Raw genomic sequence first — 12,778 nt, forward strand, 5'->3', positions numbered from 1 at the left:
CCATAACAAATGCCCCTTCTCGGACTAAAAGACATATATTATTAAAACATTTAGTCTGCATAGAACAATGGTCATGTTTTTTAGTCAGAGCAAATCGAATTTTAATCAATTAAATAAATGTACGTCATCTGAAAGCTGAATAAATAAGCTTTGCATTGATGTATGCTTTGTTAGGATTTGACAATATTTGTCCGAGATACAACTATTTGAAAATTTGGAATCTGAGGGTGCAAAAAAATATATATAAATAAAAAGTTGTCCAAATGAAGTTCTTAGCAATGGATATTACTAATCAAAAAATGAAGTTTTGATATATTTACTGTAGGAAATGTAGAAAATATCTTCATGGAACATGATATTTACTTAATATCCTAATTATTTTTGGCATAAAAGAAAAATCAATAATTTTGCCCCTTACAATATATTTTTGGCTATTGCTACAAATATACCCCAGCGACTGCTTTTGTGGTCCAGGGTCACACATAATAAATTTCTTTAGTATTTGTTAAAGCTTTTGCAAATCTCTGGCAAATATTTAATCATAGGAAACAATTATATGAACCTGAATTTATGTAAATGTAAATGTATAAAACAATTCTAAAGACATGCTAATAATAATTCCAATTATTATTTCAATAATTTGACAAGTGTAGTCTACTAAAAATTCCATCAAATTGTAATTGTAGTGGATTCAGTTTTGAGGAGCAAGATGTAATTGCTCACAGCAGTGATACAATGTTATTTTACTATTGTGTATATACTTTTATATAATTTATAAATATTTTGAACTGGCTTTTATTTTTATATTTTCAGTTTTAATTTTAGTTAAAATTTTCTTTTTATCATTTTTATTAGTTTAGTTGTATTTTTCTATTTAGCTTTACATTTTTTATTTCATTTTCAGTTTGAGTTATTTTAGAACTTCAGCTTCAACTTATTAGTTAGTTAATCATTTTAGTTAGAAAATTAAGTTAAGGCAACATCTCTCACTTCTCTAATCTTTGTTTTAAATTTTTAGTTTTTCACGTTTTATTTATATTATATTTGAACTTCAATTAAATTAAACCACACTATTTTAAACCATACTAAACCATTCGGTAACCTTACACAATTCTGTTAGCTTCTGATTCTAATTTGAATCCTACAAACAATACAATGGATACTTAAGTTGAAAAAGCAATATGTTTGTCCTGTATGTATGCTTTACAGAATGGAGGACTGTTTCGAGGTCATCCTCGAGGAGCACAGCAGCAGGTGGTTCAGTCATCAGCAGTCCGGTCAGTGTCACCTTACTGATCGGATCTGCCTTCGCTGGAGTCTACGGACTCTGGGCCATGTTCTGTATGCCTGGACTGAGAGTGCCTTTCAGACTAAAGGTGCTTTGACTTTCTGCACATTTCTCTCTTTAATAGAGAGAAGTTGAGACAAGCTAAGGAAGCTGAAAAGGTCTGGTATGATATTCTCCCAGGTGCCATTTCTACCTCAACAAAAGAACAAACTCTAAATGTTATCAAGCTTCTAGAAGGACGCAAAGGCCATCTGGCTGACCTGGGATCAGGTGATGGACGTTTGGTAAGTCATGGATAAAATGTCAGGTTTTGGAGCTTATACTTCATCATGTGTTAACTGTCCTGTTCTGAAATGCAGGTTTTTGCAGCATCGTCAATGGGATTTCAATGCACAGGTTTTTAAATAAACTCCATATTATTGGCCTATTTAAGGAGTAATGCACGGTGGCGTGGAGTACCACACACTGATGTCGTCAAACAGGACTTCCGGAGGGTAAGCTTTATACCTATGTATTTCAAGTATTTTACATTATGCCAAACATGTCTATAGCTTTCCTTACTGCAGCTCTTTGATATTTCAGACTGATCTGTGTAAATACAGAAACGTGACTGTGTTTCTGGCTCCTGCAGTGGTATGTTGCGGGATTGACATGTGGGGGCGCTATAGGATCATATCATTCATTTTCTGTCTGCTTTCTACTTGCAAATCCCACAAGCATTTCAAGAAAAGTATTTTCATTTTTATAAAATGCTGACACTTATTTCGCGTCCTTGCTTGCATTAAAACATGCAAGTAAGCTTCAATTTGTTAACTTTAGTTATAAGATATAAACAAAAATTACTATTTTTATAGGATTTATTAATTTTAGTTGATGTTAATTTGGAAATATGCTATTGTTCATTGTTAATTCATGATGCATTAATTATGTTGATATAAGAAAACTGAAATTGACATTAATAAATGATAATTATTGCATTACTGTAAATGTATTGTAAATTGTTAAAGTATCATTTATATACTAGAGTTTTAAAATGAATTTATTATTAATTTTGAATTAGTTTTTATTTTTTTAATTTCCTCTTTTACTTTAAATGTAAAGTTTCGGTAACTTTAACATTTTATTCATTTTGTTATTTTTTGTAATTTGTATATAGCTTTTAGTTTTAGCTATTGTAGTACATCAAGTTAAACTAAATGAAAAATGTAGCTGGAATATACATTTACATTGCACACACACACACACACACACACACACACACACACACACACACACACACACACACACACACACACACACACACACACACACATATAAAAAGCACATATATTCCATTTAACATTTTCTTTCAGTTAATGTATATTTCAAATAAGCAATATGTTGTTTATGCTTTTAGTTTGTTAACTATAATTATCCTAAGAGTTAGTAAAACATATTATAGCATGACTTTTTGTAAAGCATTTGATGGTTGAAGATTTTTAATGATGATTTATAAGTGTTAATGTGGCAGATGGGGGTTCTGGGAGAGAAGTTGTTAAAGGAACTTCCTGAGGATGCCAGAGTCATTGTGTGCGGTTTTCCTTTTCCTCACTGGCCCACATCTACTGCTGGATCTGGATTAAACCAGGTCTGGGCTTATGATGTCCACACTGCTAGAGAACCATCCAGAAGATCTTCACCAATCACAGGCCTGAACCAGCCTTCTGGTCTCCAGTGAGCGTTCATTCTCAATGGTGACAAACAATCCACATGCAGCTCAGAAATCGAGATATTTTGCTCTTTATAAAAGCCTTACATAACAATGATTAATGGTTCTGTGTGACTGTCAAAACTATGAATTTCCAAATCCTACTCCAAAGCAAGCTGAAGTATTTGATGTGTGATGTTAAATAAATTGCTGCACTGTTTTCAGTCATTTCTTGCCTTGTATTGGACATATACTGTACAATGGAATCGAAAAGTCTGAGGTCACTTATGAATATGCTTCTATTTTACATTTTCTACTATTTAATTAGCCTATAATTTGAATAATAAGTTAAACTAAAAAAAACTGACATATATTTCAGAGTTTCCTAGCATTTCCAGCATGATTTAAGCAAGTTTATTCAAATAAAATATTGTCGCTTCAAACATTAACAAAAATGATTGTAATAACACAAATATTTTGATAAATTAAATGAATAATTAAAAAAATAAAATGAACAAAAACTACTAGACATTTAAAAATACAAATAATAAAAATGTCAAAAACTTAATCTAAAATTAAAATTAAAGCGTAATAGAATAGTATCTCACAGATACTAAAATAACACTGGAATTGTGATGATTCAAAAAGCATCTTGAATTAAAATTTTTCTGTCAATACAATCTCATTAACTTACATTTGATTTGTGTTAGAAACATACTGAATCCGAAATAGTCCTTTATTTTGACATAAAAATCCTGAAACTTTATTTCAAGGTTTAAATAAAACACAATCCAAGATTTTCAACATGGTCTCAAGACTTTTTTCTTTTTCTTTTTTTGCACTCAACTGTATGGCTGTCATATTAAAATTCAGTAGGAGCATGAATGAAATGCTCTTAAAATGTTATCTTGCATTCAGCTGGGATGGTTATTAGGGATATAATACATAAACATCTAATCTTCTGATGGATGATTTGTCTTATAATCTCCCTAACAGCCATATGAGAAGTTGTCTTGCATGTCTTGGATACCCAGAATAGATCTGTCATGTTTACATACTTATTATCACACTGTCCGCCATTTTACCCTCAATAAAAACTGATGCTGTTGGCTGGAAAATAAAGCTTATGTTTTATGCAGTCCACAAAATAACCCTGAAAACACAAGCTCCTCACTCTTCCATACATTCATGTCTTTACACCCTGCTATAGAAGAACCTTCCAGGCTGCAGTTTGACATCACTGATGAATAATTCATTAGACATGTGGTCAGCTAGACATTAAAAGCAATAGGGGGAAAAAGTGAAAATGGGATCTGCTTTTAGTTTTACACTGTTATGTGTTTTGTTAAGCCCGCACTGTGACTCTGCATTGTTTATATATTAATCAATATAAATGTTTACCTGTTGAATTTAACTATAAATAACTGAAATCTGCATGTAAACACTTTAGGACTTGAAAACCAGCCTTCTCAGAACCACAGAACAGCATCAACACACTTCAGCTGATCCAAACAAAAGTGAACATTTTCCCACTCTTCCTCAAGACCACTTCAAAAAAAAAAATAAAAAAGCCTTAATTTGCAGAACACTGAAAACTGATGACTGTTTTGTTGAATAAAGTATCCTTGTGGTAGGGCAGTTTTCAGGACGTGAATGTTTAATAACACTGTAGTCAAAACATAGGCCTGCTGTTAGATGCTGAGTGCATCTTGCAAAAAGAAAAGCTGTTATAAAGATACAAAAAAACAACAACAAAAAAACACCACATATGCATTAGCCATGACATTATGTAAATATCTGGGGAAAATGGTAAAAACACATGCATATCATTTCTCAAATGTAGACTCTAAATATAATATTAGGATCTATGAAGGTTAAATGCTTCTTATATATCTAAATCAATAATGTTATTAGAAATGTGCTGGGTGTGTGTAACAGGAGTGTCAGTATGAGTCATACATGCGCCACACAACCAAACCCATTCAAACTACTGTAAATACACCACATGGTGGCGCTGGAGAACTTTACTGTAATATACAGTCTCTAAAACATGCCCATGCATGTCCTAGACAAACTTATAGATACAAAATATTGTAACAAACAGATACAATGGACAGATTGAATAAAGTAATATTAAGTGAACAACATGCGTTAAAAAAAAACACATTTATAAAAACACATTGTAAAATACAGAGGGTTTTAAGTATAGATAAATCATAAGAATAACAATAAAATAATTGAAAAATCTGAAATAATATTAAATTAAAATGAATTTTGTTTCTTGTAGTTTCTTTTTCTATGTTAAAGTTATACCTTTAGTTTAATATAAGTTATCACAACTGTACTTTACATATATGTCTAATCTAAGGAATAAAATATTCCATGTCAAAGCGTAAACCATAACACTACTGATTCAAGTCGCTGTTCAGAGACGCGAGTCTAGATCCAGCGCCGCGTGACGCGCCAGTGAAAATAAAATAACTGGGCGGAGCGGCGCGAGCGTCTATAAGAGCGAGGCTCTGTGGTGATTCCTCCCAGTCTGGACTCGAGCATGGACATACTCAGGACTATAACACACCACCATCATCATCAGCAGCCTGTGAATAAAGGCAAGATGTGTGAACACACACACCACAGACCCACCGAGCGCAGACGAGGCAAATCAGAGGATAACAATGCTCATGCCACGCAGGAAATGTCACGCATCATCACGGATTCAACCACTGGGAAATGTTACTGTAGAGGAAAAGTTTTGGGCAAGGTAAATATTTTACATTTGACTTATGAAAAAGTAATATCATAGTATTTTTGGAGCACCATTTACATACCATTACAGTAATGTGATAATACCATGCTACGTATTAAAGCCTATAGTACTTTGAAAGTGTTTATTTTGAAACCAAATCAATAGAAATAGTTATGCATAAATTTACATAAGAGTTTACCAGTTGAATATATTTATATGTAATGCTCTAGTTTGTCATTGTCTTACAATGCATGCTCTCTCTCTCTCTCTCTCTCTCTCTCTCTCTCTCTCTCTGTTGCAGGGTGGTTTTGCCAAATGCTATGAATTTACAGATCTGAGCACAGGCAAAATGTATGCAGCCAAAATCATTCCCCACACGCGTGTTTCCAAACCTCACCAAAGGGAAAAGGTAACTTGCTTTCCTGTTGTAACATTTTTGCTCCTGGCTCCATTGCTTGAATTGTTTTGTTAAGCTTGCAACCATTTGATTGACAGATTGACAGAGAAATTGAATTGCACAGAGCCCTGCATCACAAACACATCGTTCACTTCTACCACCATTTCGAGGACAAAGATAATATCTACATTCTACTTGAATACTGCAGCAGACGGGTGAGTGCTATTGACATCCTTCTTTGATTGATGAAACAGATCTTGTAGGAAATATTGTTGCTCATGGACAGTTTTTTGTTGTTGTTGTTCTTCAGTCACTAGCACATATTCTCAAGGCCCGAAAGGTGCTTACAGAACCAGAGGTTCGGTACTACCTAAGACAGATCCTCTCTGGGTTGAAGTATCTCCACGAGCAAGAAATCCTCCACAGAGACCTTAAACTAGGTAAGGAACTAGCACACACATTCAAAATCCAATAACACAGCCTTCCTGTAGCTCAAATATGGTGGCAAAGTCATGGGTTTGATTCCCAGGGAATGCATGAACTGATAAAACATCTACCTTGAATGCAATATAAATCACTTGAAAAAAGAAATAAATCTGCCTTATGCATAGATGAAATTGTAATAAACCTCAATTCTGTTGCTCTTCCCAGGTAACTTTTTCATCAATGAGTCTATGGAGCTCAAGGTTGGAGACTTTGGTTTGGCTGCAAAGCTGGAGCCGGTCGAGAACCGTAGAAGAACAATATGTGGAACACCAAATTACTTATCACCTGAAGTCCTCAACAAGCAAGGGCATGGATGTGAATCTGATGTGTGGGCGCTCGGTTGTGTGATGTAAGTATATCGGCCAACGTTTCTCTTGGATTTCACATAAATGTCACAGAAATGCTTATTTATATTGGACAATTTGCATCCCAACAGGTATACCATGCTTTTGGGAAGACCTCCATTTGAGACTACTAACCTTAAAGAAACATACCGGTGCATTCGGGAAGCTCGATACTCCATGCCGTCGTCTTTGTCGCCCCAAGCCAAGCATCTCATCAGCAGTATGCTGGCCAAAAACCCAATGGATAGGCCACACCTCGATGATATCCTACGCCACGACTTTTTCTGCCAGGTGTGTGTCTCTTTGTGGAAACGAAATTATCTTGACCAGTTCCCACACAATGAAATATTCAGTGACTTTGAGCTTGTTTTTTTCCTCTTATATCAGGGTTTCACACCAGACAGACTGTCTGCTAACTGTTGCCATGCGGCCCCAGACCTTCACCACACCAGCCCTGCCAAGAGCTTCTTCAAGAAAGCCGCAGCCGCCCTGTTTGGTGGAAAGAAGGACAAAGCCAAGTACTTGGAGACTCAAAGTAAGCACTTACTAGTTTACCCTAAACCATTTCTGGATTACCCAAATTGCATAATCAGACTAATAAATGTCTTGCTTCTGGCAGATAAACCAACCAAGGAGGAGGAAGACATAAACAGACTATGCCTTGACCTCCGGAAAACATCAATCAGCCCTCAACCCTGCAGACAAACTCTTGAGGTGAGCTCCTACATCCTTCGTCAGAGTTGAGCAGATAGATTAAGATTGTAACCTAACCCCACATTCCATAATTTCCCACAGGACAGTAAACCCCCCATCCCAGCTGCTGGAAAACCAGCTGTCCCGGCGAAGGACACCAGCAGCAAACAACACATTAAAGACAGCATTCGAATGATAGTGCGAGGAACCCTCGGGAGCTGCAGTAGCAGCAGCGAATGTACGTTACACGTTTTTTTTGTTTCACATTAAGGATGTTAATGGATGTTTTAATGTGATATCTAATGGGTTTTGGCGCTTTTTGTGTCTTCAGGTCTTGAGGACAGCACAATGGGAAGCGTCGCGGACACCGTGGCCCGAGTACTGCGAGGCTGTCTGGAGAACATGCCGGAAGGTGCGTATCAGACCATCCAAACGCCATCTGTTTCTCAAATGCAAAATCTCTTTTAATAATCCATTTGAATATCTCATTCACAGCTAATGACATTTCAAAAGAGAGCATGAACAGCAGCTTCCAGTGGGTGACTAAGTGGGTGGACTATTCCAACAAGTACGGCTTTGGCTACCAGTTGTCAGATCACACAGTTGGCGTTCTCTTCAACAACGGCACTCACATGAGCCTGCTGTCAGACAAAAAGTACGTTGAAGATCCCAGATGTCTGTTTAGCTTAAAAAGCATTGATTACATGAAGACTAACGTGTATTTTTTGACCTTCAGGACAGTGCATTACTATGCAGAGCTGGGACAATGTTCAGTCTTCTCCACTAGCGAAGCCCCAGAGCAGTTTGTCGGCCAGGTCACCATCTTAAAATACTTCGCCCACTACATGGAGGAGAATTTGATGGATGTAAGTGTCCTCACTTGGTTGAAATGTGATTGCTATCAAATCAAGTCACCATTGTTTATATACTGCAGCGCTTTATACAGTACAGATTAGAAGCAGTTTCACAATAATAAACAAGAAAAAGAATAGAGAACTTTTTCAAATGCCTTCAAAAAAAGGCAGTGGTGTCCTTATGCAAGTTCAGTTCGAACAAATTGTGAAACAAGTTCAATTCAGCTATAAGCAGCTCTACAGAAGACAATAGTGTAATTCGTTATTTAGCTAGACAGTTCAATGTTGATTCAATTCCATTCAAAAACAATATCAGTGTTGCAAAATCCATCAATTATGAAACAGTCATTTCAAGCCACTCTACAGAAATCAATAGTGTCATTATTCAGCTCAATTTTTGTTCAGTAGTGTCAGTGCAGATAATATTAGTGAATATTGAGTGTCTTTAAACCCCAACTAAGCAATTTGCATCAGATTTTCTGACTACTACTTGCTATTCCTCAACAGGGAGGCGATTTACCCAACGTCACAGATGCAGGCAAACCCAGATTGTATCTTCTTCAGTGGCTCAAGTCTGATCGAGCACTCATGATGCTCTTCAACGATGGCACTTTCCAGGTAAAACTTCCCATTTGTACTTCTAGAATGCAAAAGCATCTACATACTGAAATGCTGACGTGAAGCTACTTGATTGCTAAACGTACGCTTTTCCCGCAGGTGAACTTCTACCACGATCACACCAAGATCATCCTGTGCAATCAGAGCGAGGAATACCTCCTGACGTACATCAACGAGGACCGCGTGTCCACCACGCTGCAGCTCAGCACCCTGCTCGTGTCCGGCTGCTCGGCAGACCTGCGCAGCCGCATGGACTATGCACTTAACATGCTGTTGCAGAGGTGCAACTGAAGCCATGGAATACTTTGAAAGGACAAGAATGTGGACTACATACGGCTGGACGGGAGCCTCGAAGATGGGAGGAGATGTCATGGATCATGAGTTTTGCAAACGGACTGAACCGAGCTGGGCTGGGACCAGAGGCGACGATGAAATCATGACAAATAGTTTATCTTTTTTAATGCAGAAATCTTGCTTTGTTGAAGCCAAACGGAGGTGTTTATGTTGAGGAAAGGAGGTTTCAGCAAGGCGGGGTGCTTGGATATAGCTCTCTTGAGAGCAGATTTCGTTTAACTGTGAAAACATTCCTGCTTAAGGACACGGGCTGCGTCGTCAAACGATCCGATGCTGTAGTTTCTTCCCATCCCTGTGTTGCGAGAAGAACCGGCTGCATTTCACTGTGTGGACACGACCTGCAATGCCATGGACATAACTTATTATCAGAAAGAACCCAGTATTTATTTATTTAATAAAGACGATCTTAGAATTATGTTGGCGTATGTGAGCACACGTTATTTAATTGCTCGTTACAATAATCGTGACTGGCGTACTGTACGTCAATCTCCCGGGCCATCATGAGAGTTGCGACAAACTCATTATGCAAGGCCAGTGGCAAAACCGCAATCGCCGTTTGTCTTGTCTTGATGTTTGTATGAAGATTAAAGATGAATAATATTGTGGAGGTGTTGTATTATGTTTCTTCTTTGAAGTGCCAATGCAGTCGATTACGTAAATCTCCAGGGGTCCGATGAAGTGACTTCAAAAACACACATTATGCTTACAAAAGGGAAGAAAACAAGAAAAGAGAGTGTTGTTTCACCACCTACTGTCTGCCCAGCACAAGCTCCCTACGCTGCGCTCTCAAGCCCTCACATGCACTACATTAAAACGAGTAAAAAACAGTACTTGTCTTGATTTTGTATTGTGTAATTACTACTTAATTGCATTTCATTTTTTTGCATTTAGAACAGACCTCCGACCCATTTTTGTTTCTCAACCAAAGAAATAATGAAGCTTTACACCTTCACTGACAAACAACACATTGTAGGTCTTTTCATCATGCACTAATTAACTCATTTGTTATAAGTCATAATTTAAAGATAAACAGAGTGCACAAAAGATAAATGAAAAGCTTGTGAAAGGTTTACACGATGAATCAAACCAAAAGCATCTGAACACAGATGGCTCCCAATGCTTCTTTTATAGATTATGAACTGCACAAAAGCCATTCCTTAGAGAGAAAAAAATAATGTTTAGGACACAACCAACCTTCTTTTAGTGCAATTTAAAAGGACAGCTCACCCAAACATGAAAATCCTATTTCCTTACGTTCATGTCATTCCAAACCAATACGACTTCAATTTTGGTGTCTCAAAATAACATGAACAATCACATTAGCTCAAAATCTCATGATCAATAACACAAAAAGTTAAGAGATTTTTTTACAATGACAGTTATTTGTATGTGAATGCAGCTTCTCTCGGCTTATGAATTAATGTCACTAAAACTTGGACCTTTCTAAAATCACATTTCACAACACAAAATAAAAATATATATTTTGAATCAAAATGGTCACACTTTAGTTTTGGGGACCAATTCTAGCCTCAATAAGGTAGTTGTTAAGTTCAGGTATGGGGTTGGATTAAGGGATCTTAAAAATGGTCATGCTGAATAAGGCATTAATATGTACTAAAACTAATAAACAGGCAATATGCTAGTAATATGCATGGTAATAAGCAACTAGTTAATAGTGAGAATTAGTCCCAAAAAAAAAAAACCTATTTTAGAACCATTAGGTTTTTTTGTTTTATTTTCCTACAGTTTTTACCATGTTTTCGCCCCATATCTCATTACTGTCAAGCACTAAAGATGTTAGGTGAGTCGCCATTCATTTTCATTGAAGTTCTTGGAATAACTGAGGCTCCATGGCAACCATCTATGGAGCAGATCTCATTCTGAAAACAGTAATCAATGCTGGTCATCGCTGGCTTGCTTTTTTATTTATATTGGAAAGAGCTGACATATGATGCAATCCAGGGTCATTGTGAATATGTACATAACAGATAGGGAAAAAAGGAAGAACATTGGGCCTTTATGTCACACAGTTACCATGTCAAGCTTCAGTTTTGATTTTTCATCTTCATATCAAGCCAGCTGGTAAGTCGTCTCTCTTGGCCCTGATGAGGAAAGATTCTAGGAACAGAGATGTGTTTGTTGTCCAAGATCAGTATAGCCCCACAGTTGGCTGCCTGGAGTCTCTTTCTAGCATCATCTGTCACTTTGAAATGTAGGCCATTTTGTCTTCTCTGAGTCAATGCCAGATTACTTAACATGCGGAACTCACAAAATATCACTTTTTGAGTTACATAACACGAACACGGCCCCCGATATTGACCAGGACAATTCTCTGCACTGTTACTCAGAACTTCAGCACACAAGAACAAATGACTGGATCTCTGAGTAATAAAGTCATAAAAGAAAACTTCTTAACGAAAATTGAAGGAATTAATAATAATAATTATTCATAATAATATAAATATATATTATAAATAATAATAATAATTGCAAATTAAAATAAAATAAACAATAGTAGTAAATTAAAATAATGAAAATCATTTATTTAAAATAAATAACATTTATTTTAAATTATTATTATCATTAACAACATTTACTAATGCTTTAATATTGTAAAGTAAATAACTATATCTGAGTAAAAAATACAAAATTAAATAATTTGATATTTAAAAATATGAAAATAATATATACTTAAAATATCATTAACAACAACAATTATAATAGCTACATAATGTTTATAAATAATTTGAATAATTATTATTTTAATGTATTATTATAATTAACAACAACAACAACAATAATAATAATAATGATAATAAATTACATATGCTTTAATATTGTACAACAAATTACTAGATCTCTGAGTAAAACAAACAATAAAATAAAAGTAATAAAAGAACATTGGACAAAAAAAATATAAATATGCAATATATATATTTAAATATAATTAAATAACACAAAAACATGTTTATAATGTTTGTAATGTTTGTAAATTAGTTGAATAGTTACTGTTGTTTTTTTTTATTTATTTTCATTAATAACAGCAACAATAACAACAACAAAAGTAGTAGTAGCATAAATAAATAAAGCTTCAAAATTGCAAATCAAGGAACACAAAGGACTTATTTTGACATTTTAAAGGCAAATGGAAACACTTCGCAAACATGTTTAAATCTGCTGACATGAAAAAACTGAGTAGAGCTGCACATCAGAGCTCATTCTTGTAATGAAAATGCTCTGTGCTAATTCTCTTAATGAAATCCCTCTTAAGTGCCGCTGATATAATTAGACATAATCTCTGGAATTGTTTG

The 12,778-nt window shown here is 35.5% G+C and overlaps 1 protein-coding gene and 1 pseudogene across 1 annotated transcript; both read left to right on the forward strand.

Annotated features, from left to right (window-relative positions):
* The first annotated feature begins 1,181 nt into the window (after window positions 1-1,181).
* On the forward strand, window positions 1,182-4,104 carry LOC109086780 (annotated as a pseudogene).
* A 1,391-nt stretch (window positions 4,105-5,495) lies between these two features.
* On the forward strand, window positions 5,496-10,072 carry LOC109086785 (serine/threonine-protein kinase PLK2-like). The gene is made up of 14 exons (XM_042733257.1): window positions 5,496-5,736; window positions 6,023-6,130; window positions 6,217-6,333; window positions 6,429-6,558; window positions 6,770-6,953; window positions 7,041-7,239; window positions 7,336-7,483; window positions 7,568-7,662; window positions 7,744-7,879; window positions 7,973-8,053; window positions 8,137-8,296; window positions 8,378-8,507; window positions 9,003-9,113; window positions 9,213-10,072. Exons 1-14 carry the CDS (start codon window positions 5,527-5,529, stop codon window positions 9,402-9,404), a joined length of 2,001 nt encoding a protein of 666 aa, XP_042589191.1. The 5' UTR covers window positions 5,496-5,526; the 3' UTR covers window positions 9,405-10,072.
* Window positions 10,073-12,778: the final 2,706 nt, after the last annotated feature.

Source organism: Cyprinus carpio, chromosome B10 (assembly GCF_018340385.1).
Source record: "Cyprinus carpio isolate SPL01 chromosome B10, ASM1834038v1, whole genome shotgun sequence".
In the NCBI taxonomy this organism is placed as follows: Eukaryota; Metazoa; Chordata; class Actinopteri; order Cypriniformes; family Cyprinidae; genus Cyprinus; species Cyprinus carpio.

What these genes read in the sequence shown, in the direction of transcription:
- LOC109086785 (XM_042733257.1), top strand. Translation starts at nt 5,527, where the DNA reads ATGGACATACTCAGGACTATAACACACCACCATCATCATCAGCAGCCT. An exon ending in CCTGCAGACAAACTCTTGAG is followed by an intron (nt 7,663 to 7,743) that starts GTGAGCTCCTAC and finishes AATTTCCCACAG; the next exon opens with GACAGTAAACCCCCCATCCC. An exon ending in CTGCAGTAGCAGCAGCGAAT is followed by an intron (nt 7,880 to 7,972) that starts GTACGTTACACG and finishes TTGTGTCTTCAG; the next exon opens with GTCTTGAGGACAGCACAATG.